The 27336-nt window shown below is 41.5% G+C and overlaps 2 protein-coding genes across 17 annotated transcripts in view; both read right to left on the reverse strand.

Moving 5' to 3' along the window:
- The window catches only part of LOC311304860 (dynein axonemal intermediate chain 1-like), a 674193-nt gene that overhangs the window by 338440 nt on the left and 308417 nt on the right, over positions 1-27336 (reverse strand). The window lies entirely within an intron of this gene.
- Positions 1-27336, reverse strand: part of epb41l2 (erythrocyte membrane protein band 4.1 like 2) — a 106576-nt gene that overhangs the window by 38320 nt on the left and 40920 nt on the right. For all 16 annotated transcript variants that reach the window (XM_084432154.1, XM_084432159.1, XM_084432158.1 and 13 more), the window contains exons 4-9: positions 26422-26622; positions 10988-11092; positions 9544-9586; positions 3678-3753; positions 3385-3603; positions 1939-2026 (exon numbers count right to left, since the gene is read on the reverse strand). In XM_084432154.1, coding sequence (XP_084288280.1) covers positions 1939-2026; positions 3385-3603; positions 3678-3753; positions 9544-9586; positions 10988-11092; positions 26422-26622 — 732 coding nt within the window. The remainder of the gene's footprint in view (positions 1-1938; positions 2027-3384; positions 3604-3677; positions 3754-9543; positions 9587-10987; positions 11093-26421; positions 26623-27336) is intronic.

Consider the following 27336-nt stretch of genomic DNA (forward strand, 5'->3'; position numbering starts at 1 on the left):
AATCAAACTAAGGCAGAGATGGATAAGGTATGTATACACAAAGTACACTTAAGTACATTCTTGATACACTTTATTTTACGTAGCTCATCCCTGTGTAATATTATGTAATTACAATGTAATTAGGAAACTACTGCATGCATTTAAGCTGTGAACTAGTGAGTTAAATCAAACTAAGGCAGATCAAGATAGGGTATGTATGCACAAAGTACACTTAAGTACATTCTTGATACACTTTATTTTACGTAGCTTATCCCTGTGTAATATTATGTAATTACAATGTAATTAGGAAACTACTGCATGCATTTAAGCTGTGAACTAGTGAGTTAAATCAAAGTAAGGCAGAGATGGATAAGGTATGTATACACAAAGTAAACTTAAGTACATTCTTGATACACTTTATTTTACGTAGCTTATACCTGTGTAATATTATGTAATTACAATGTAATTAGGAAGCTAATGCATGTATTTAAGCTATGAACTAGTGGGTTAATTCAGATGGATACCATTTGTAGATACACAGGAAGTGCACTTTAGTACAATCTTGATACACTTTACTTTATGTTACATACAAGTAATGTGTATGTGATATGTAACAGACTCGGCTTGTTACACATGTGTAACAGTAGCTGCCTATTACATGTGCGTAATTACAATCTGTAAGTATAGGCTGTTCCATAACTTAGTTACATGTTAAGTACATTTTGTTACATGTTATTACAAAGTCTATTACTAAGTAATTAATTAAGTAATTACTCTGTATCAAGGGCACCGTAAAATAAAGTGTTACCTATATATATAAAAATGTTTTACAAGTTTTAGAAATGTGTATGTTTAATTATGCAAATTAGACATTTTCTCATTAAATATGCATGATTTTGCATATATTTTCGGTAGATAGATCTGAACATATGATAAAGCCAGGTGCAAAATTATTTTTTCATTTTGTTTACACACAAGGATTTCAGCTTATATGCTTTCATTACCTAGGACATCAAAATATACTGTCCATAGCCTTAAAAAAATCTATTTTCGACATTTTTTTTATTCAAATGTCACATAAATCAGGCCAGGAATGATTTATTAACAAATCCCTCTGAAAATATCTTCAGAATACTGCTAAGTGTGTAACTGGAGAGTGTGGTGTGCACAGGTGCCACATAGGCTGAGATGTTTGTACTGGAGAATGACAAAAAAACTCATTTTGAGAAAACGGCAGTTAAAGAGTTAAATCGCTCTAAACGAGATTTCGTCATTCGCTTTAAATCCCCCTTTGGACATTCACGATTGGTTACTGGTAGATAGGAAATGCCCATATTTGGGATAGCGTTGTGCAGGAGACTCAGAGCTTTACAGCGACACCGGTCACGACAGACTTCAGTGAACAGACGGAGCTCGGCGTGTCGCGCTGGAATGATCACTTCCTGGTGAATTCGGGAGAAACTTACAGCCGCAAGTAAACAAAATGTAATAAAATAAACACCTTAATGTATATTTTCAGCGTTTTCTTTATAGCAGCTTGAAAGAACACATATTGAAGGAGTAAACGAGCCCAAAATCTCAGAACTGACCACTGCATGAAGAATCTGTGTTTATGCCTGCCGTGTCTCGCCTTAAACAGTGATTTTTTTTTTATTGATCTCCTCCTGTAAACTCGGATATGTGGATTTGGACGGCGAATAAATAACCCCGCACGACCTTGGTGTTTGTCACAAAACAGTAGGTAATTGGGCTGGGGATTTTTACGCAGATGGCGGGAGAAAAACACAGACTTTGGGGCGATGCGGACGGCGATAACCCCTGTAAATGCTGGAGATACCTCACGACCCCATGAGAAACAGCTAGCGTCCGCAGAGGGCTTTACTAGGCATGTGTCGAGGTGAGTCGGATCTGAACTCTGCAGGACCGTGAGAGAGCATCACACATCTGGAGATCTTCTACCTTGGCGTGATGCAGGTCTACGCCGTACATGGACAGCTTCTTCGCATTCTCCAAAAACTGGGCGTCTGCTTGGGCTGGAGTCATTCCCCTGAAAGAACAGGTGGAGACAAGACACATCAGTCACCAGAGCAGATTTACACCTGATAATCCTGTGATCGTGACACACATCGGGCTTTGAGTCCAATGAGGACTCATGTAGGAACTACATCACTGTTTAATATAAGAACACTAGTCTAGGGAATGGAAGAGACCGACACCAGTTTACTCTCTGCATGAGGACATATATTCCTGATTCGAGTCTAATCATCGGATCTGGACTGCCAGCAGGGGCATGACACCATTAGTGACGTCACAATCAATCAGGTTACAGTTATTATTTCAACATTTATATGAAATATTACACTTTTTGAGATCTTTAGGGCACCGAATGTCTATTGAGAACAAACCCATACAATCTCAAAATAAATGCATCTCAGATTCTTCAATACTCGATACATATGAATTGAAATTAGTTTATTTTGTATGCCATGATAGAAGAGGTTGAGTGATATTGGATTTTGCTGATATATTAATAAGAGAATTTGAAGAAACCGGTTATTGTGCCAATACTAGAAATATCTCTGTATAAAATGTGTTAAATAATGTTCTTAATGCTGAACACAGTTTATTGTGTAACTAAAACACCAATAATAAAAAAAAATAAAAAAATAATGCAGTCTATATTATTTAATTGTAAAGAAGCCTGAAATACACAGGACTCTTATTTTGAAATCTCCTCACTTTACTACTGCTGGCTGCTCATTAAAACAGACGAGTAAGATCAAACACACACTCTTTCAATCATCTACAACATATTACAAATATAACAACCATGAAGAAATTTGGTCAGAGTTCATCAGCAGCAGATCATAAGCAATCGCTTGGCATAAATGTGTGGCATTCAGTGATTATGAACTGTCTGTAGAATCAGCAACAGTGGATTCATTCAATTATATCAGCATTTTGAAGTTTAATGATCACATTAAGCCATGCTCAAATTGAAGAGCTCTTAGAAATGATTAAGATTGTTATACCCCTTGAGATATTTAAGACTTTTATGACCTTAAAGGGGACTTATTATGCAAAATTCACTTTCACATAGTTTTTTAACATAATTATGCATCCGCAGTGTGTGTACACAACCAGCCTATTGTGGTAAAGCTCCATCCACTCTCCCTATTTTCCTCATAAATCAGAAACAGTGTCTCAAAATGAGCTGTTCAGGAATGCCATTGTGCCGTCACATGCAACAGGCCCCGCCCACGATGGGCCCTATTAGCTTAGCTCCTCCCCTGAGCGAGCCGTACAGCATCCGCCATGTTTATGTCCTCACTAGAGCACTGAACGGCAGCAATAACAGGTCCCCTTAAACTTGATGACTGGAACTGAACGAGACTGCTGTCAGACCTGTGTGACTTGTGTAGCTCCACCACCTTCTCCTCCAGCTCCTTGGTCTGGTTTGGGGCGAACTGGAAGTCGGAGATGTAGTCCAGGCGATGCTCTTCCGGGTCGTGGTCGCCCAGCTCGGCCTGCAGGGAGTACGAGCCCAGCAGCGCATGCGTGACGAACGAACACGGCAGACGTCCCGATGCGATGTCCTGCCTCAGCTGAAGGCATAACAGATACCTGGAGAGAGAAGACCACACGTCACACACTCCTCATCAAACCAGATATAAGCAGACCTCTGTGATGTCATCTACCTGGTGATGTCCTCGGTCAGCTGGGACGGGTCAGGAGGGTAAAACTTCACACTGAACGCAAACTGCCACTGAGAGTCTAGTGCACAACACACAGAGAACTCGATTAAAACATCATCACTTCCTCCAGTAGAGCGTCTCCGGCTTCAGTCCTTCCTGCTAGCTACACTAAACATTACATCACAAGTGTGTGTGTGTGTGTGTGTGTGTGTGTGTGTGTGTGTGTGAGAGAGAGACAGAGAGAGAGAGAGTTTCTTTTCCCTTTGCCCTTGGTTTTCAGAAACACAAGCAGATGTGGAGGCATTGTGGGATACAGCAGCCAGTGGCGATTATGAAGGAGTCTGAACCGGGTCTGTTCAGTCCATTAGCAAACCAACACTTCTCCAGTTCATCATTCAGAAATGAGGGTTTTAAAGGCTGAGCCACACTAGAGATGATGATGATGAGGATCTTGAGACCGCATCAGATCACATCGACTCGACTGACACGCGCTCAGATACGGCTAGTTGCTTTCGTCTTTAGGTTTCTAGACGTCTCTGGATGTCAGTGGTTCATGCTTTCGGCAGGCATAAAACACACTGATGTCGACCTGTATTTTACTGTACGCTGTGACCTCGTGTAGTTTTGGTGAGGGCTTTTGAGGATGATGAGTTTGCCACAGAACCTGTTCATGTTGACATCCGAGCATGATCGGGGGGGGGGGGAATGATCATATGAGAAATGATGCAACACTAGACAGATGAGAAAGATGATATGAGTTATGTTGCAAAATGTCAATCTGGGTTTTTACCAAGCGGCAACGTCCCTGTCTCTCTCTTGAAACCAACACGGAAGTGAATTAAACGGCAATTCATCGACTGGCCACTAGAGACCGGCTGCAGAAGCGAGTCAAATCTGCATCTCCCCCATGTTGAAATGCTCAACTTTACAGCAGAAAAACACGTTTACAGCCTGGAGCAAAAAGTGGCTTTGGTCTATACAGCTAATTTTGCCCCTTATGACGACTGTGAGGGGGGTGAATTTTTTTATAACTCCTCCGTTTAAATTATATTAAGCCTTAAAGTTCTGCATAATTAAGGGTGTGTCCACTTTTGAGTGACAGGTGGATTCCCGCTTCTGTGGTCATTAGTCATCATTAGCCGTTTGTCTGCTGTCTGTTAGCCGTCACGTTAGGGTTTTCAGCCCATTTTCGTTTATCTGGGAGTGATGCACTGCCAAGATGGCGGCGGTCGGCTACGACCACTATATGTAATCAAAGACGATCTTCAGAAACCTACGGGTGACGTCACGGACACTACATCCATATTTTTTTTCACAGTCTATGGTTTTTACACTGACTTCCTTCAAAAAGTTTGACTTTATAAGAACACAGAATCCAACAATGTTTGGGGAAATTGCCAACAGTCTAGATTACACTATAGTTTTAATGTATAGGACATTATATTTTACATTTCCTGTGAATCAAACAGGTGAAAAGTTTCTGTTATCAGATCTAATGTGAAGGTTCCTATTAATACTGTATTTCTAGGCCATTTCATAGAATTTATAACTTTTCTCTCAGTTCTCTCATGAATCAGTCTGCAATGATTCCTCTAGAGTCATGGCTGAACCGAACGCCAGCACTAACTCTGATGAGCAGTGAACACGGCGACGCTGGAGCAGAAGCAGGACGGCTGAACCGAACGCCAGCACTAACACTGATGAGCAGTGAACACGGCGACGCTGGTGCAGAAGCAGGACGGCTGAACCGAACGCCAGCACTAACTCTGATGAGCAGTGAACACGGCGACGCTGGTGCAGAAGCAGGACGGCTGAACCGAACGCCAGCACTAACACTGATGAGCAGTGAACACGGCGACGCTGGTGCAGAAGCAGGACGGCTGAACCGAACGCCAGCACTAACTCTGATGAGCAGTGAACACGGCGACGCTGGTGCAGAAGCAGGACGGCTGGCGCTCCCGGTGATGCTCTCTGTGCCACTGGAAGGAAATGAGGTTCACATAATCCATGAGCGCATTCACAAAGCAGACATAAAATAATAAATGCAAGAATGAGTGGAATGAACTCTCGGCATGTACGCTGACTCACTGATCATTCTGCTGTGGCTGACTCGGGGTCAGAGGTCAGAACGCAGCTAAACAAAGTCAACCTCATTCTTTCTGAGTGTCTTTGGAAACGAGGACAGCTGCCATTTTTACAGACGTGTCCTTCAGAAGGAGAGCCTCTCTCGCTCTCTCTCTCTCTCTGTCCTGTTTTTCTATTTCCAGCTCTCCTCCAGACGCTCTACAGACTGAGTCATAAAAGGAGATAAGACATCTGATTCACCTGTGTGTGTGTGTGTGTGTGTGTGTGTGTGTGTGTGTTTGTGTGTGTCAGATATACAGCACCTGACTGGATGTCAAACAATGGCTCAGTTTATAGTGTAAGAGGAAGTGTTCTGCACACACTCACCTTCAGTCCAGTGCTGTAAAAGTAGATTTTAACCCTATAAAGCTACAGTATTATGTTTGATTCACATATTTCTAAGGCCTCTAAATGATGAAGACTTTGCTGTGTCACTCGATCTCCTGCAGTTCTCCTGTCTCTGATTGATAGTTTAGACTGTTTTATCCAGTAAAAGTCTGTCAGTGTAACTGTACAAACGTCCTCCTTCAGCTCGAGCTTCACGTGTCTTTCTGTGTCAAATCTGACCTGATTTATCAAGGAAACGCAAGAATAACTTTGATATTGTTACTATATTTCACCTGGACTGAAGCCACTGAGGTTTACTCGATCATCCAGACATCATTTATTAGAAAAATATGATCATCAGGCTTTTGAGGAAGGTTTATTTGTTCATCAGTCAATCATCATTGTCTTGCACTGCATTATATGATTTAAAGGGGTCATGATCTGCATTTTTTTCATTATTTTATAATGTTTCCTGTGGTGCATTTATAATGTCAGTATGGTTTGTACATCAAATTTAAAAATAGAAGGCATTTTTCCTACCCTGATTTGAACGCTCTGTTTGAAGGGGCGTGTCTGCTGTGAGACTTCAGTGTACACGCCCACTGCTGTGATTGGCTGACACATTTGCATATGAAACAAGTATAACATGTTGGAATTCACTATTACAGCTCGCAAGGTTTACTAATCGTGAAAAGTGTTGATTATGGCATTATATTTAGACCTGCTCCCGTGGCATGAAAGGTTGCAATGAGGAGCTTGTAGCCAATGACAGACTGTTTAGCGCATGAATGCAGTGATCTCATCATTGCAACTCGATTTCTGCACCCTCACGAATGCGGTCATCAACTAACAGCGTAAATAAGAGATTCATTGTGCAGTGTAGACCGGCGTCATTGACTCTAACAGGAGTTTTGGGGATACTGATACTGGGTCACTGATAAACTCATACTGTTTGGTTAACAGTGATTATCTTTGATCGTTTAGTAACTGACTTGATTTACTGACGTATAAACAGCAATAAATGATTTTGAGACTCAATGTATGAATCATTACATATCAGAAATCACTGGTCACAGGTCAGGCATTAGAATAAACACGATTACTTACATGTTGTGGCGTTACTGTCGCCTGTTTGCAAAGCCTGCGCCGAAATTGCAACTGATTTACCAAAGAATCCATGGTTAAAGTGTAAATTGCAGGTTAAATTTTTCACGAAGATAATGCAATGTGTTTATTAAACAAAGATAAGAACCGCCCACCACTGTTTTTTATACCAAAATGCTGAATATAATATGAAAAGTTGGCACTTTTAACAGTGGTTTTAACCGCTCCCGCTCCCTTCCACTAGATGGGGCGTGACGTCATAAGAGGAACTCACTAGTAGAGTTACCGGCATAGTCAATAGTACGCTAGCAGCTAAATGTAATTACTCATGCATTAAGTATGGTACTCTTCAATGTTGTATTTCTTTGAAAGCTATAGACGCCTTACATAACTACAGAAAAGTTGGTTGTATGTTTCATTTGATAAAAAAATTATGGATAAAATAACTCCACTGTAAACATACTCGTGTGTGCTGACTTCAAGGGGACCGTGATCCTGCCTGAAATGAGAATAAGCTATTCGCAAAACAAACGGGTTCAGGCACGTCAGATCAGCCGGTCGCAGGTCGAGCTGTTCCACTAAACTCCTCTAAACTCCGCGTTCACCTCACGGCAGCACACTCTCCACTGCTGATTCAACTGGGTGGCATAGCACACACAAACACAGTGATGGGGACATCGATCTCTCTTTTTCTTTTCTGACAATAAACATCGCTAATTAAATCGTGAGAAATTGATAACGCGTGGATTGAGGAAGGGTATTACATGACGTTTGAGGCGTCGGTGAGACTAGCGATTGGTGCCTGTGCAGTGTGTGCATCTCTACAGCTCTGATTTGGACTGACACCATGTAAGTAAATAACGTCTTCAGTCGTTGTCCCTCCTTGCTTTTCTACATGACGGCAAGATTTTGAAAAGACTGGCTTGTTCTCTTATATTATCCGGGTTAAGTTTGCACGAGGCTAGCCTAGACTAGCTCTAACGTAGCTACTCACCAGGACACCTGGCCAACCCTCCACTCATTCTCCTCACACCAAGCATTAATAACTCTTTGAGTGGGTTCTGGTAATTTCCTCCCCTCTCTCACGCCTGACCGGTTAAAAATTGTAGGGCTGTGGTCCATAAAGAATTCGATGGTTTCCCACATCCTCAGTCGTTCTCCAAATAGCCATAATACAGTAAGAATCTAGCAGAGTATGGGTTGCGAGTTCCTCTTATGACGTCATCACCAGTTACTGAAAAAACACGCTACCTTTGAAGAAACCCCAATAAATGTTATTTTAACGCATTTTAAGACAGAAATAATTAAATATATACATATAGAGCACTTTAATTGACACATTAATTGGCTGTGGTGGTTAACCTGCAACTCGGCTCTACTGAGACATTCACATAGTTGAAAAAATCCCTAGCGTAAGGATCCTTTGGGAGTGCCAGGGCTAAAGACGCGATAATGTAGAAGTAAGTGTTCATCTGATTCTGCAGAGTCATAATGTGACGACTCCAAAACTAACCCTTTCAATGAAAGCTGTTTTTGGAAAAAACTGAAACTTACAAGATGTTTTCGTGCAATGACCTCTTACATGCCAAGAGATCAAGGACCCCTTTAAACCTACAGAGCTTTGATCATAAAACTAATCATTTAAATATAATCCAAGACATATCATTGGTATTTATATGCATTTTATGCAAGTATTTGCTACACTGTTATAAAGATCTCATGTACTCTTTATATTGTCCATATTTATATGCAAAATTGACTCTTTTTGTCAATATAAACATTAGCACCTGCAGCAAGTTGCTTATTTTTGTAATAAAATGTAGGTGTTTTTCCTCTATATTCTAACTTTATCAGACTATATGAAGCCACATATTTACCTGATTTATCAAAAACGATACTTAACAAAAAACACATATGCAAACTTAAAGTTTTTTTTAGTTTTTTTTTTGGACAATTCTTAGATATGTCAGGCTCTACAGGGTTAAAGGCTTTAAGGCAGCACAGCTCAACCGAAGTGCGATCGATCCCTTTAAGGACAGACCTCTGCATGTGCAGCATGTCTTTCTGAACACAGAACAGCTGACAGCACGCATCAGTATTGTCATGGTTTTGCTTGTGTTTCTGAATGAGGAATCCTCTCTCACTCCACCCTGTGTGCGTCGTTCCAGCGCTCTGATAATTACAGCTGTTGAATCTGCAGATGTGTGAGAGGACGACGGAGCCAGAGACTGAATCACACAAACCCACCCAGACCAAACCCCCTTCATCTGCCTGACTGATCACATGTGGAGAAAGAGAAAGAGACGGCACGTACTGCGGATCTGCCGCTTGATTTCCTTGGTAGGGTCCAGCCAGCACTGCAACAGAACAACACAGAGTCAGTAAAGCAGCTGCACTACAATATCAAGGGTTGAACAAAATATACCATTCTGTGACGGAGACTCATTCTCTGCAGAAACGGACAGTGTGTGTCTTTAAGAGAGTCCACGATCTGACATCTGGGTCCCTAGAGTAAGCTGAGTGAAAGTTCACCATTGCACCTGATCTTGACAGTGGACTCTTTTGTCTACTTTGTGACGGCATCTCAAAAAATGTTCCTTCTTTATCAACCCAGACCACTGTGAATATTAGAATTATATAATTTAATACTAGTATATTTCTCTTATTACATTTATGCATTTGGCAGACGCTTTTATCCAAAGCGACTTACATTGCATTTCAAGATACACATTTACATTCTAATCAGATCTTGCTTTCCCTGGGAATCGAACCCATGACCTTGGCGTTGCAAGCGCCAGGGCTCTACTGTTTGAGCTACAGGAAAGCTCAATTTTATTAATTTTGACAGCTTTATTATTATATTATAGATTACATCACATTACATTTCCATTGCATGTGCACACGTGGCTTTGTAGTGTTAACAGCTTTAAAAGATCTTAGTTAATGAATCTCTTTGCTGTTTGCATAGATACAGCTGAACTAGAGTCCTATCATTTCAGTCACGCAGAATCACGAAAAACAGTCATAAAATGGAAATTGAATCACCCGTGTAACACTGAATATCATCAACATTAAAGTGCCTCACAGACATGCGTCTAAAACATTAGGTCTCTTTTACTGGCTCTATCCGCTGCACTGAGAGACTGATGACTGAACAGATCTAGAAAACAACATGCCTGACCAATCCCATGATGCACCTCGCAAGAACACATGTATATACTAATGCTTTACGTCATGCTTCATCACCAACGGCAGTTAAAGGACTGATCACAGCTAATCAATATCAGTGCTTGTTCAGTATCAGTGCTCTGGGTTCGTGCTGAATGAGAGAGGCACATGAGCCTATTCATTTAAAAGTAGGACAGATACCTTTTTATTTTTCTATTTAACACAGTTTGTGCTTGTTAGACTTGGTCAGGAATGTTCTTTGCGTAGAGTGTTTCACACACACACCGCTAATTTATTTTCGCTTTCTCTGGCAGCGCAACATCAAATATAGCCTAGATGTCTTTCTCCTGCAGAAGATGAAATGTGTCAGCTGCTTTTGCTAATGTTTTATTTAATATTTAACCACCGGCATTAGTTGGTCCGTTACACCGCGGTGGTAAAAACGGCCACTGTCACGTGACCTCACAGGATAGACAGTTCTCTGCTTCTCAGAAAGCATCACAGGAACACAGAGCTCGAGTCACATGGACCGCTGTCCCCGTACTGTTAGGGTGTGTTTTGTTTTGTCCATGTCTTGTGTGTGAACTCACCCTCTGCTCAGCGTTGTCTTTAAAGCTCAGGCCGAAGTAATCCTTCTCTATCAGATTCAGGTGCTCGCAGACTTCAAAAAACAGGTACTGGCCTTTCGCCCGTTTCTGGAGACACACAGAGGAAGGAAGATGAGTGGAACATTTGGACATTATTCATAGACAATGTTGTGGTGCTCATCCAAATCACTTCATTAGTTGTAGAACCAGTTATCGTGAAGGAACGGTTCATCATTCTGTCAATAAATCACTCGCCTTCACGTCGTTCCACACCTGTGTGATTTTCTTCTGTGATATTTTGAGAAATGTGCATAAGTTTTAGTGCATGAACAATTTCATCGAAAACAAAAGGCAATCAGGTTTGGAACAGCATGATGGCGAGTACATGAGCGCAGAAGAGCTATTTTTGTGTGGCACTTGAAGTATTCCCGTAAATGCCAGCGCTGGCGCTGTAATGAGTCTGAATGGAGACTGTGTGGAGTCTGAAGCACCGGCTCATAATGGGCCCGTTTGAGCCGCTCCTCACATTCTGTTGATTCATCTCGATAGCGTGAGTGTTGGTGTGACTCCTGAGGAATGAGAGGCCCTCAACGGTCCCTCTTTCCTCTCCAGACACCAGGAGCTTCCAGCATTAGTCATTGAGGAAGATCTGCATTCTTCAATCTGCTCGGCTTCAGCCCACCCATACGCCAAACTGCTCACGCACTTTCTAATCCAGTCAGTCAAGGTTTCTTGCACCAAAAAACAGTTAAAACAGTTAAAATGAGCTATCCACATTTATCCTACGTCCCCCATGAAGCTCTGCGCAAATTATGGGAGTCACTAGGGCTGGGTAAAAAAAAAAAAATATATATAGATTTCTCAATTTTAATCGATTCTCATTTTTACGAACCGATATTGATTCTTAAATCCCAAGAATCGATTAGTCATCCTGTTCTCAGTTGATGAATGAATGTAACATTGTAGCGCATCTCATCCAATAAATCACAATAATCTTTGTGCTTTGTTACCATTGATATGAAACAAAGTCTCAGATTTCAAATAACGTCCATTTACTTACGAAATTCAAAAACAAATACCGTGTCGCTGTGGCGTGAGATCGCTCTGGCTCAGCTCTAGAGAAGCACATGATCTTCTCTTCCGCCTTAATAACACCAGTTACAGTGCGAGATAAACATGAATGAGCTTCTGAAAGTGTGTTAAAAGATAGAGTACAACTTATCGAAGTCCGTATCATGTGACATGGAGTCGCTCAATCAGTGTTTCAACCGTGGAAAGACGTCAGTAAAACAGCTTGTAAACAATGTCATGTAACGTCACATTTACCTCCGAAAAACCGTATCCAGTGGCCATAAACTCGTCAGTCAGCGAGAAGAATTAACTCTAGAGAGGAGCATTCTGCTAAATATATGCACCATAATACATGTTCATTACAATTTTTAATGGTCTTCAATTTTTAATGCATGTTTGAATAAATCTGGCAGGTTTTTATGACAGCCACCATTTAAATGTTTATATTTCATATAACTTTATTATTATAAAAATAAATAAAAGTGTAATGTAAGTGTTTGTACACAAATCAGTTCATTTGTACCTTCAATATTACAGTAGGCTAATGAAGCCTATAGGCCACCACTGACTCCCATAGTTTACAGCATTAGTGAAGAGATTTGCTTTCCTTGAGAAAATGTGCCATGTGTTGCACCTGATATCCAAAATAATCAATATTGAATCGAATTGAATCGGAATCGAATCGAAAAATTTGTCTCAATACCCAGCCCTAGGAGTCACATAAATATTACTGTAGAAATACAAGTCAGTATTATGTAACGTGTTTGCATGTTGCATGAATTAAACGTTCCGTCATTATCTAGAACACGGTTGTCATTTTGACATACAAACAAACAGTGTTTTCCTACTTTAAGACTGGTTAACACACCAAGGATGATAACGATAAAGCTTATTCTAAATATGACAATAGCAGCGTCCACGCCAGAAACAGCAGTGTGACGGCAAAGAGGAACGATATCGTTTGAATCACTTTCAGAACTCATTTTTTCCAGCTCACGAACGATAAAAACAGACAACCAGAATCATCCTGCTTTAAAGAGCTCGAGCTTTAAAGCGGCAGACGACAGAACTGCAGCTCGCTTTTGATAAACAGAACAATATTGTGTTGAAGTGGATGCTAATATAGTTCCTGCTCTTGGTGAGAGCAGAACATTTTTAATAAGGAGTGTGAAAACCAGGATGGGAAGGAGAATTTGAAATTCTTACTGCAAGTGAATTATGTGTGTAATACGTTCATTAATCAGGAGAGTAGACCACAAGAGAGCAGTATATGTTGTCTTATATGTTGAGCAGAAAAGAAAAAGAAAATACTCCGGAGGAACAAAAGACAGCTAGCGTACTTAAAGAGCTCTCGTGAAACCAACAACACGTTAAAACACCAAACGTTACTTCATTTTCCCCACGGATATAATGGAGCATGACGGAAAACGTACAGCTCATTCAGTCAAACTGAAAAATAAGGATGATTTATAATACAACCTATCATTTGAAATGATTAGTTTCTGTACATTTGAAACCGGTTTGGGGAGTTTCCCAAACCAGAGGCTCCGGCTATAATTTGAATGGATCGCAGTGAATCGGGTTGATGTGACCATGTCAATTAAACTGACAGCTTGTGCTACTGTACCTTTAAGACTTGGACTGTATTTTAAAAAGATGATATTATGACTGTTGAGATTGTTGTAATATCATAAACATGATAAAGGTCCTTGTGTTTCAGATCGGTCTCAGTAAATGGTAAAACGCTAAATTATCTAAATTAACAGAGTGTGTTAAAGATATAAAATACTGGATGACATGTAATTTTCTGCTATTAAATTCAGATAAAACGGAGGTATTACTTATTAGTCCAAAAAACTGCCCACAAAACCTCTTACAATACAACTTTAATTTAGAAGGGTGTCCTGTTACTTTATCCTCTACAGTAAAAGACCTGGGTGTTATATTAGACCGCAACTTGTCTTTTGAAAATCATATTTCATATGTTACAAGAACAGCCTTTTTCCACCTTAGAAACATTGCTAAACTACGTAACATGCTATCAGTTTCTGATGCAGAAAAGTTAGTTCATGCATTCATGACCTCGAGACTAGATTACTGTAATGCTTTATTAGCTGGTTGTCCTGCATCCTCAATAAACAAGCTACAGTTAGTCCAAAATGCCGCCGCTAGAGTTCTTACTAGATCAAGAAAATACGATCATATAACACCAATTCTGTCGTCTCTACATTGGTTACCTATAAAGTTCCGTATCAATTACAAAGTATTGCTACTGACCTATAAAGCCCTAAATGGTTTAGCTCCCGTGTATTTAACGGAACTTCTATCGCCCTACAATCCATCGCGCTCTTTAAGATCACTAAATTCGAGGCTTCTGGTCATTCCTAGGATATCTAAGTCCACTACAGGAGGGAGAGCTTTTTCACATTTAGCTCCTAAACTGTGGAATGGCCTTCCTGATATTGTTCGAGGCTCAGACTCGCTGTCCCAGTTTAAAACTAGATTAAAGACGCATCTCTTCAGCCAGGCATTCACATAATACTTACATTTTATACTACAGTTGAGACGACTCGACGCGGGCGATGTTTATGCCCTAAATCAATACATGATTAACTAACTGTATTTCTCTATGTACATTTCTGAAATGCACTTTCTGTAAAGCTGCTTTGAAACAATATGTATTGTGAAAAGCGCTATACAAATAAATTTGAATTGAATTGAATTGAATTAAATGGTCTGGATGGACTGGAGAGGAAGTGTTGAGTTGCGAATGGTTCCAGTATTACAAAAGAGCAGGGAATTTTTGTCCCATTTCTACAGTGACGGTCAGATCAACTGGACACAAACAAAAACCAAAAGAGTGCTTGTTTAAGGTTTTAATGTGTCTTGTTATGACATGACACAAAACCCCATAAGCTGCTGTTATGGATGCAATTACACACCGACTAATCCGTTCCGAGCGTTCAGTCGCACCAGATTTACTGATGAGTGATCAGATGTTACGCTCCGTAAACTTAACACTGAAAACACACACACACACACACACACACACACACACACACACACACACACACACACACAGAGAGAGAGATGCTGCTAATGGATTTCAGTTTCCAGTGGATCAATACTGGACAACAGCAGGCCTGCATTAGTGAAAAGTGCATTAGGGGAAGGACGAGTGCAAACAAACACCGACGCTCATCTCACTGCACAGCTGTCTGATGATCATGTGTTAATGGCTGAAGAAAGCCACAGGTGGAGACATGTTCTCAACAAACCAGAGAGATTTACAGCTACTGGTGAATCTATGAGCCACAAGAAAGAGGGAAGAGGGAAGCATCAACTCTGCAGCTCTGAACTCACGAGTGTCAGCTGATGTCAGATCACAGATCTACAACTAGATCGAGGAAGTAATGATTTCCCCACTGCTGTCAGGCATTACAGAGAGACAACTACGAGGATAAAGACACATGGATGAATGAGAACATAAAGAGCAGGAGATGCTCTATATTAAAAAAGCACAACACACTCCTGAGGAGAAATCAAAACTCAACTTTCACGCAGTCCGACACACACCTTTCATGGCATGTTGGGCATGAAGAGTCGAATACACACAGAATGATGTCAAATTCCCTTCTCGTTCTCACAAACACAGTCGGTTACGTCTCAAGTGAACATAAACCGTTGGATGGATCTTTGATTTATTGTATTTGTGACGAATTAACTCAAAATAAATCAGCTGTTCTTGTCTGACATCTTGGTTGCTGCGACTGAAGAGCCTTGAGCTTATGAAGCATCGACAGGATCTCATTCAGTGCGTTACGTGGAGAACAATACCGATTAAGACAATACTCTGATTAAGAAACTACCATGTAAACAGGGATTTCTGATTACCTTTATCCGCCTAAAGATCAAATTGAGAAACGTGGAGTATTCCTATTTTAGTCATTGAAGTTCATTATACACACACACCTTATAATATATATCTTATATTGAAGTTCATTATACACACCTTAATCACACTATTACGTGTGGGAGTTTGAGTTAATCGATCTATGTTCTATAACATGTAAAACAGGAACATGAAAGGAATATTTTTTTTTAAAGCAACTCATGTAAACCCTTCATCAGAATATGAAAAAGGTCAATAATTAGATCACTGCTGTCCATTAAACAGTTATTGTTGAAAGGTATCGCTCAGGTCAGGGCTACGAAAACACATCCAAGGCATTAGATGCACTTGAGCACAGTGATCAACAAGTGGAGAACAGTATGGCACAACGGTGACATCATCAAGAATAAGGTGTCCCTCCAAAGTTGATGAGAAGACTGGGAAAACTGGGAAGGGAGGCCGACAGCAACATCACAAGAGCTTTTCTGACAACCATCTCCTATATTCTCCATCAGTCTGGGCTACGAGACGCAAACCTTCTCTGACTAAAACATCCAAGCCAGATCTCCAGAACCTTCTGCCGTCTGCTAGAAAGCTGAATGAGGAGGACTTTCACCTTTCAGCATGACACTGATCCAAAGCACACATCATAAACAACAAAAGAATGGCTTCAGCAAAGACAGATGAATGTTTTGACCTGAATCCTACAGAAAATCTGTGAGAGAGCTGTGCACATTACAAACCCTCACAATTTAACTTATCTAAGCATATATAAGACATTCTTACGTTCGTTTTATAAAAGATTTCACAGCATTAAGACACGAGAAGCACGAGCTGAGAGCGGACGTTTTTACAATAACACTAAAACAATAAAATGTTATTTGTATAACACGTTTAAAAACAACTGGTGTTGACCAAAGCGCTTTACAAAAGCCAAGGAACAAACAATAAGATAGAAAACATAAAACAGTAAAGTAAATTAAAGGACTAAGGTTAAACAATTTTTTAGAAACCAAGATATATTGAAAGCAATTGAAAAAAAAAAGATACGTTTTCAAAGTAGATAAAAAAAATTGACAAAGATTGGGCGGATCTGATTCCATAACTTCGATGACCGCAAAAGCACGATCACTCCTATGTTTAAGTCTAGTTCTAGGAACAGATGTTAGATCTGAGTAGGCCTGTCATGATAGTCGATAAGTCAATTAATCGCACGATAAAAAAAAATGACCTCGATAATTTTTCCGGCCGCGATAATCCCATTTGCATGCTTGTTTGTTTTCCTCGTCTCTCTCTCTCAGTCTCTATAGAGACTGGATGACCACTCTCGGTTCTTTAGCGTATAGGAGGAGTGAACTCTCTTGTCAGTCACATGGTCTTTGTGTGGGAAAGCGCCGGCGGGACTGTTTGCGGCGACTGCCGGGAGAGAGAGAAGACGCTAGTTGTGAGTTGCGACAGCGAGCCCGATTACATGAAATTGCGTATCTATACCACGAATGTTATTTCTCGTGCCATTTATACGCCAAAAATAGTTTTTGCGTGCATATGATACGCTCTTTATGGCGTGTAATACGCACGCACTCCTCACCCCTAATCCTAACCAAGTATTTTCAGTGCGTAGCATACACACGTAATAAAGAGCGTCTCCGTCTTCCCGACAGTACACAATCACTTGACAAAGTAACAGTGCAAAATTGTGCGATATGGCTTGTTGAGGCTTTTTTTTTGTTTTGTTTACAAAGGTCCTAACTGCCAGTTTTGCCTGTTATGGAATGTATCACTATTTATGCCTAATGTCTAAAGCCTAATGCTTAATATTTTTTGAAGTGCAATTTTGTTTACATCCATTTTATTTATTAACAGACATTTATTTTGTTAACAGACACTAAGAGTCCATTGCTTTTATTGTTTTTGGTTGTTTTGTTCATTTTTTTGGATATTTAAAATGTTTTCCGTTTTCAATGTTTAATATTCTTTAGAAATAAAAGTTTATAGATCGTTGAAAAGGTGTACCTGCATTATTATGCCATTATAATTATATTAAATAAAAATGGTCTCAGAACGACAATATTATCGTTTATCGCGATAATTTCTTGGACAATTTATCGTCCAGCAAAATTTGTTATCGTGACAGGCCTAGATCTGAGTGATCTCGACTGAGGGCGGATGCAGCAGTTCAGATAGGCACAGGTTCTGCAAAAACAAATAACAAAACTTTAAAAATCAATTCTGTATGTAACCGGCAGCCAATGAAGCGAGATCAAAACCAGTGTAATGTGTTCATTTTTTACGCTTCCCTCTGAGAAGCCGTGCTGCAGCATTTCGAACTAATTGCAAGCGTGTGATGCATATCTGCGGGCACCAATATATAAAGAGTTACAATAATCTAATCGGGAAGTTGCAAAAGCATGCATAGCAGTCTCAAAGTTCTTAGCAGACAAACAGGGCTTAACCCTGGCTGAAAGAGGAAGATGATAAAAACAGGACTTGACCACAGCACGTATCGGTTTATTATATTTAAGGCTGTCATCAGACAAGACCCCGCAGATTCAGAGCTGTATGGTAACAGCGCTTGGAGATCGAAATCATGAATACTGTGATCATTTGAGTCATTTCAGTCTTGCTCTCATTAAGACTCGAGCCAGAGTTTTAGTTCATCCAAACAGTCCGATATTGGCTTTAAAGCAAGCTTATCATCACGCTTCAAAGGCAAGTAAATTAGTATGTCATCAGCATACAGATGAAATATAGCCCACATCTAGATCACATAGAACCCAAAGGGAGCATATAAAGATGAAACAGGACCGGACCAACAATAGAGCCCTGAGGAACGCCAGAGCCCAAATGCATTTCAGACGAAGACTGTTGCCCGATGCAGACTGAGTAACTCCTATTAGTTAAATATGAACAGAACCATTGCAGCACCGTCCCCCGAAAGCCCACGCACGCTTCTAGACGTGATATGAGAATGTTGTGATCGACCAGGTCAAACCAGCATTCGGGAACGATCCAGGTGTGAAGACATTTGTTGATGATGGACAACAAATCAGGACCGATAGCTTGAAATACTTGCTCAAGAAGAGTAGTGGGAATCACATCCTGAGAGCAACTAATAGGTTTTACTGTTGCAACAATCTCATTTAGGGAGTCCAAAGAGATAGGCTCATCACGTGGCGTATAGGCTGACGCAGGCATTTGAGATTTAATCAGTGAGATCTTCTAATTAAAGGGATACTCCACTTTTTTCGGAAATAAGCTCATTTTACATCTCCCCCAGAGTTAAACAGTTGAGTTTTACCGTTTTAGAATCCATTCAGACGATCTCCGGGTCTGACGGTACCACTTTTAGCATAGCTTAGCATAGATCATTGATTCTGATGAGTCCAGTAGCATTTCTTTCAAAATGACCAAAGAGTTTCAATATTTTTCCTATTTAAAACTTGACTCTTCTCTAGTTAAACCGTGTACTAAGATCGACAGAAATGAAAAGTTGCGATTTTCTAAGCCTATATGGCTAGGAACTACTCTCATTCCGGCGTAATAATCAAGGAACTGTGCGGCTGTACCATGGGTGCAGCAGGCGTAATGATATGATGCAGCGCCTGAAAATAGTCCCCAGCTCGGTAACTTCTTCCAACGTGACCAGGACTAAGTTTGTCTAACCTATTTAGACCTATTTTCAGGCACTGCGTCATATCATTACGCCTGCTGCACTCATGGTACAGCCGCACAGTTCTCGTCAGAATCAATGATCTGTGCTAAGCTATGCTAAAGTGGTACCGTCAGACCCGGAGATCGGCTGAATGGATTCTAAAACGGTAAAACTCAACTGTTTAACTCTGGGGGAGATGTAAAATGAGCATATTTCCGAAAAAAGTGGAGTATCCCTTTAAAATATATCTGGAACTGATTAGAAGTGAGATTCAGATCAAAAATAGGGCGACTGGGCCTATTGCTGTTAGACAGAATCAACTCTGAGAAGTATTTACGTTTGGCAACATTAGCAGCCCGCTGGAAAGCAGAGAGGGTGGCCATGTTGCTTTCTCCAGCTGTGTTGTCCGGTCTAGCGGAGGTTAAGGAGATTCACTCCACGGAGTCGAAAGAGGGAGGAGACGACCGCGTGAAGGCACAGACGAAGAGGAACAACAGGTCGAAGCCACCGATGCAAGGGAAGAGACCATGCAAAGGCACTGGCAGAGCGGCGCTCGTAGGCCAGCACAGGTCCAATACACACAGGCGGAGACCGGGCACGAGACTTCAGCCGAGCAGCGCTTCCACCCCGCTTGCCTCCGACGCCGTCGCCTCCAGGGAAGATCGTGGGATGCCGACGCAGGTGTGGGTGAGCAGGTGTTGGAAATCAGCAAGACACATCAACGTCACTCTTGGTTGAGTCGATAGCCATGCGGATATTTAATAATGTTATCGTAAACAAGCGACATGTCACAGTCCGAAATTAGTAGGGACAAACATAAAATCACAAGATTTAAAGCCGAGTCGGAGAGCAACAGACGGCATGCCACATACACATCGCCATCTTTACAACTTAAAAGGCCTTTTGCTTGCTAAACTATCAATCAGAGGACATTGTGTGCGACAGAGAGACTAGGTCTGTATGAAAGAAACTAATGGATCAGAGAGTACATGAACGACAGTGAAAGCCTAAAAGAGCATGATGAAAGACAGAGCAACATGAATGAGAACAAAAGGAGCTCCAACTGCAGCCTGAACAATAAGATGCATAATGGAGTTGTAAAGTCACAGAGAATCACTGATGGGATGTTTGAAGAGGGTTTATTCAGGATCAGCGACGTACAGGAGGAATCACAGAGCGTCATTGTGAAGGAGCGTCCGGAAGCATTAGCGTCAAGCACACACACACTCGTGAGAGCTCTGCTGTGGCCTCGTGTGTCCCTCGACTGGAGACCGACCCTGATCAGGAGAGTCGAGAGAACTCAAACACATCCGGGTTCTGCTTCCAGGAAAACACACGGCTGGATCTCTGCACTTACGGCATTAAAAACACAGCGCTTCTGTTATATAGGTCACTGCGCTGTGATTGGCTAAAGGTGCATGCGCTGTGATTGGCTGAGTGGATCATCCATACGCTCTCGTCTCAGCCAGAGAACAGAATTAATCCTGGCATCAGGCCAGAAACACAAAGCAGAAGAGCAGTAAGGATGGACAGACACACCGAACATCCATGAGGGGTCGCCCAGCAGTCATGAGCCCCTCTTTGTGTCCCGATAAAGCGTCCCGCCTGGAATGCTTTGTTTGGAGCTTCGGCTTATGCGTCCGGGCGACCCGGAGACAGTCGCGCTCATCTCTGAGCAAACATGCCACCGTCTCGTGCATGAACACAGCAGGACAATAGCGCTTAGTGATGCCTCAGCACTTTCCGGTGACGGGACAAAGCCGAGCCTGTTGAAAGCTCACAGAGCGGCCAGTAATGAGACCCAGAACATCATATCCCAACACTCACCTGCACTGCTCCCATTCCAGCACCCGCCGGGAACGCCTCCCGTTCACTCCATTAGACTCAAACCACCATGAGAACACCTGCAGAGCACCATGTCTTTAACAGTTCATTTACATGCTATTTAATATAAATTTCAATTTATTAAAATATTGTGTTATGAATATTGATTTTAATTCTGTGTGCACTCTCCGTGAAGAGTGTAAAACGTTTCTATTTAAATGTGCAACGTGTGTGTGTGTGTGTGTGTGTGTGTGTGTGTGTGTGTGTGTGTGTTTTTCAAGCATTGATCATTGTAACCAATCACAGACATGTTCAGTTGAGTGTGTGAAAGCAATGACAGATCAGAGTAAGTTAGCCCGAATCCACTCAACACCACACTAAACAAAGCTTTTGTTCTCCATGCTTGGGATTATAACCAACAAACTGTAAACACAATGTAATAAAGAGCTTGTTTGTGCAGCTTCATTGATTATAACGGGAGATTGGGAAGAGTGAGCTTGCGCTGAACTGAAGTGATTGTAAAGAGAGAGTATTGAAATACATGAATGAATCGTAAACAGTCATAATGGAGTGATAACCAGGGATTGACATTAACTTCTTTGCTCACCCGTCACTGTGGCTAGCTGTTTTCCAGAGTTACTAGCCACTCAGCATCTTCACTGGCCACAATTCTGACATCAATACCATGGGGGAAAATGGCCATATAGATATTTTCAATAGCATCTCATAATTTGGCAGCGAGTATATCAGGCTGCTGTCACTAAGACCTGACGCACACACGGACACACAGTCTTTAACACACAAATGTGTACATTTACAAAATCAATGTATCTACAGTGCGTTGACTGTTAGTGTTCCTTTAGTGTGTGTGTGTGCATGTGTCTGAGTGTGCGTGAGTGTGTGTGTCTGGAACCCAGCAGCAGACGCACACATTGGTAGTTTAACACTGACAGCAGGCCCCCAATTATCTGTCCTCCGACACACCAAATCACTGCAGGGTCAGAGGTCATCATGCATTTAAATGCTCCTGTCAGCACAATGACTGATCCTATTACAGCTACTGAACACACACACACACACACACACACACACTCTCCTGCACCACCGCCCACAAAACTATTATATTATATTATATTATATTCAGGGTTTGAAATGAACTTTTTCAGTCACCGGCCAATTTGGCTACTAAATTTTTTAATTACCGGCCATTATATCCGATAACAACCGGTGAAAACAGAAACAGGCTCATCCGGGTTACTGAAGTCAGCAGCGTTTTCTTGCTAGGAAAGGTTTTTTTTTTTTACATCTGGTGAGCTAATAAGATATTAAAACTCAATATCAATATTTTGTGTAGTTATTTAATTATGCCATCGTGGAGATGCTCTCTCATGTTTCATACAAACTCAGCCGCTGCCATTTTGTGACTATTGTTCTGTACACTGTTGGATTATAAAATATTAAACTGTTTAAAAATCGTACCAGTTTGTCTCAAATCAATATCTCTTATCTACTATTATTAATGTGGTGAAATGCAGTGTGATAAGTGTTATGACTGTATACCGTATCTCTTAAATGTCCGTCTAGTTTGATCTCGCTGCTGAAACTGCTCTCTCCGCAGAAGCTTTGCATTTAAAGAGCTAATAAAATATTTAAACTCGGATCAATATTTCATGTCTAATTATATACTTATGTGGCAAGTAGCGTGTAATAAGCGGTATAATGTACATCCAGCCGATTGTTATCTCAGAATAAACCCCCTTCAGGCTGAAACAAGACCCCCTCTTCCAACGCTTCCCATCAGGGTCCTCATCATCCCGTCAGGGTCCTCATCATCCCGTCAGGGTCCTCATCATCCCGTCGGGGTCCTCATCATCCCGTCGGGGTCCTCATCATCCCGTCGGGGTCCTCATCATCCCGTCAGGGTCCTCATCCCGTCAGGGTCCTCATCATCCCGTCGGGGTCCTCATCATCCCGTCGGGGTCCTCATCATCCCGTCGGGGTCCTCATCATCCCGTCGGGGTCCTCATCCCGTCAGGGTCCTCATCATCCCGTCAGGGTCCTCATCATCCCGTCAGGGTCCTCATCATCCCGTCGGGGTCCTCATCATCCCGTCGGGGTCCTCATCATCCCGTCGGGGTCCTCATCATCCCGTCGGGGTCCTCATCATCCCGTCAGGGTCCTCATCATCCCATCAGGGTCCTCATCATCCCGTCAGGGTCCTCATCATCCCGTCAGGGTCCTCATCATCCCGTCAGGGTCCTCATTAGTGTTGCTTTCGTCAACGAAAATTATGACGAAATATTGTCGTCAACGAACCGTTATCACCTGACGAAAACGAGACGAGACGAGACGAGACGTAAATGCTGGTCAGGTGACGATGACTAAAATACATGTATAATGCAATATCGTTGACGAATAAAAACGAGACTAAATGTGGTTTACAAAATAAAACCTATGCTAAAATGTCTCTTCATTTTCGTTGACCAAAACGAGACGAGACGAAATGTTATAACGTCACGACGAATGAGAGAGTTGTGCGGGAACCCATAGCTTTGTCGGGTTTAAATTCTGGTTTGCGATCTGGTCACCCGATTATCAGCGAATTTAACAATATTACCCCATTAGTTATTCATAATCATTATTTTTGCCGGTTCTTTGTGACAGCTGTAGGCTATGTTATTGGCAGCGTCTCTGGTTACACGAACGCGTCACCGCATCAGCACCAGAACATGGAGATTTTATTTTAGAGAATAATCACACAACCTATTAGATATTCTAATCGAATATCCAAAAATCGTGACTCATCCCTGCATGGAATCTCTTGTTTCTTTTCCCAAATCTTCACTCACGTCTCACCCATTTTCGGATTATAAACGTTTCTTCATTGGTTCGCTTTTAATTAGGCCTATTATATTCGTATTCTTTACTGTGGTAAAGTAGAAAACGCTGTAGGACAGATAGCCTACATTTGTACTTGCATGTCAAATTCTTTTTAACACAGTTTGTGCTTGTTATTAGACATAGGGCGCGTCAAGTTTAGTTGTAAAGCGAGTTTCACACGCGCGGGTGATTTTTAGTTTCACTTTCTCTGGCAGCGCAATCTCAAACATATCCTACATATCTCGCCCTTGTGGAGGATAAAATTCGCTCTTCAGACCATTTTACATAAAGTAGAAAACACGAAGATATCATAAAGAGATCGATGGTCTCTTTCCTGCTCGAGTCCCACATCCCTCTCAGAGCGCAGAGTGGTAGGCTATATCACGCCTCTTTGTGTGGAAATATAAAACGAGTTTTTATTTTTTTAAATAACCCCCCAACCACCGCCGCTAGTTGGTCCATTACCGCGGTGGTAAAAAAAAAACTGCCACCGTCACAGCCCTAAATATACTAAATATAAGATAACCTTGTTTGAAATTCTATGTTGACTGGGTTAAATAGAATTGCATTACTAAAAAGAGACTAAAATACAATTTTCATTGACTAAAACTAGACTAAAATGTCATCATTTTTCGTCGACTAAAACTTGACTAGACTAAAAAGAGTATGAATGTGACTAAAACTAATAAAAACTAAACCGACAGCTTGACACAAAGACTAGACTAAAACTACAATTAAAACAGGCCGCCAAAAACAACACTAGTCCTCATCATCCCGTCGGGGGGTTTATTCTGAGATAACAATCGGCTGGATGCACATTTTCCCTTTCATTCATAAATAAATCATATATAAATAAAAAATACAATACATATTTTACAAATATATTTGTATATAATATATTTATTATATATATTTATATAATAAATATATTATAAAATACAAATATATTTGTATTTACAAAATAAATATAAAATACAAAATACAATTTGGATTTCATAAAGTAATTTCTTATTCAAACAAAATCCTGTCATCCAGCATCTCCTCCATTCCTCTTTCATCATAAATGTATTTTAGGTGGACAGATTAATACAGGACAAAGAACATAAAAAATGTAGGATGTTGGAAAATAATGTCTTTTCTGTTAACCAAATGCTTTTTAATCTCCACTATTGCTTCAATGCAAATTAATAAGCGCCCGTGTTTTCAATGAATTGCTATGGAAGTAGGCATGAACTAGAAACCGCTCGCTCTGTTCTGCTCGCTCCGGCCCGTGGACACACACCGTTATGAAGGCCCGTGGACACACACCGTTATGAAGGCCCGTGGACACACACCGTTATGAAGGCCCGTGGACACACACCGTTATGAAGGCCCGTGGACACACACCGTTATGAAGGCCCGTGGACACACACCGTTATGAAGGCCCGTGGACACACACCGTTATGAAGGCCCGTGGACACACACCGTTATGAAGGCCCGTGCAGCCGAGCATATTTCAGTTTCAGCAGTGAGTAAACATGAGTAACACCAAATTGGCTCGTGATTTGACAGCGTTAACCGCCACAGTTGATTTTTACCCAGATTCGGTGGGCTGGTGGGTGTTCATTTCAAACCCTGATTATATTATATGAATGTCTAGTTCCTCCACTGAAGGGTTGTCATGTTTATAAGAAACACATGTGTACGGGGCTGGTGGACACACACCATTTACATGAGCTTCATTAACAACGCATGCTGCTCAGACTAGTGCACACACACTCACACACACGCGCACACTGCTGACAGATACAGTTATGATGAGTTGTGTTGCCATGGCGCTCATGAGGGAAGATGATGCGTGCATGTCAGATTTCACCGGCACTGCTGGAGATTATCAGAGTATATATAGACTCAAATCCAAGCGACACACTCATCTCCATACACACAACAGGATTATTGTCATCCGGAGTTATCATACAATAAAGAAGAGTGAAACACAGACAGACAGGATTAGAGCAGTGCACTGAACGACCAGTCAGCTGACCCCTCACCTAGTGTCAACCGTTATGATGCGACACCAGAGACTTCACAAAACACCACAACAACAGACAGACAGACAGACACACAGACGGGTCTCACCTCCACCTCGCAGGAGAACTGGCTGCCGTCCAGCAGAGTCACGTGACACACCACCATCTTCATCTTCTTGCTGAGTCTGAGGGGCGACAGCACACTCGTCTCCTGCTGAATCACTTGCTCTTCCTCTTTCTTCTCCTCCTCGCACTCCTTCTCCTCGCTCTCCTTCACTTCCGATTCTGCCTCTTTCTCCTCCCTCACAGGCTGCACACACACACACAGAGAGAGAGAGAGAGAAAGAGTTAATACACACACACACACACGATCGCTCTCATGTTTTCCAGCTGAGCGGATGGCTGCTGGATGATGTCAGCGGGCGGATGCTGATGTGTTCTGCCAGAAGCATGTGGTTCAGTCTGACAGTGTCCACATCTGATCTGGATTAGAGTCCGGTCTCACACAGGTTTATCTGAGCTGATCTTCAGGACTCTAGCTGACAGCTACAGGTTGATGTCTTTTATTTTGAAATTCTCACTTCCGGTTTGTAACGTCAGCTGGTATAGGTGCATATGACCTGTGAGTGTGTGTGTGTGTGGACAGCATGTGGGAAGGGTGTGAGTAGCTGGGACGTTCACTTTCTGTTGACCGTTTTAATTTCATTTTGCTTATTTTATCGTCGTCTTTCATCATGCTTCTGTTCTCTTCGATATAACAAACACGTCATCTTTTACTCCCTCTACTGAGCCTCTCACTACGACATCATGAACCTGTTCCAGCCTCAGTGAAGGAGGAAGACACACAGATGAGCTGACGCATCAGTGTAATAAAGGCCGTGTGTTTAGACTGATGATGTCACTTTGATGCGATACGTTCGATTAAATAATAATACTCATGACTTAATTCCTTCACTTGCCAGAGTTCAACAAACTGCAGGAAGACCGTTAAGTGTCTGTGACAAACACTTCTTATGATTAATCT

This window comes from Rutilus rutilus (assembly GCF_951802725.1).
Source record: "Rutilus rutilus genome assembly, chromosome: 15".
Taxonomy (NCBI): Eukaryota; Metazoa; Chordata; class Actinopteri; order Cypriniformes; family Leuciscidae; genus Rutilus; species Rutilus rutilus.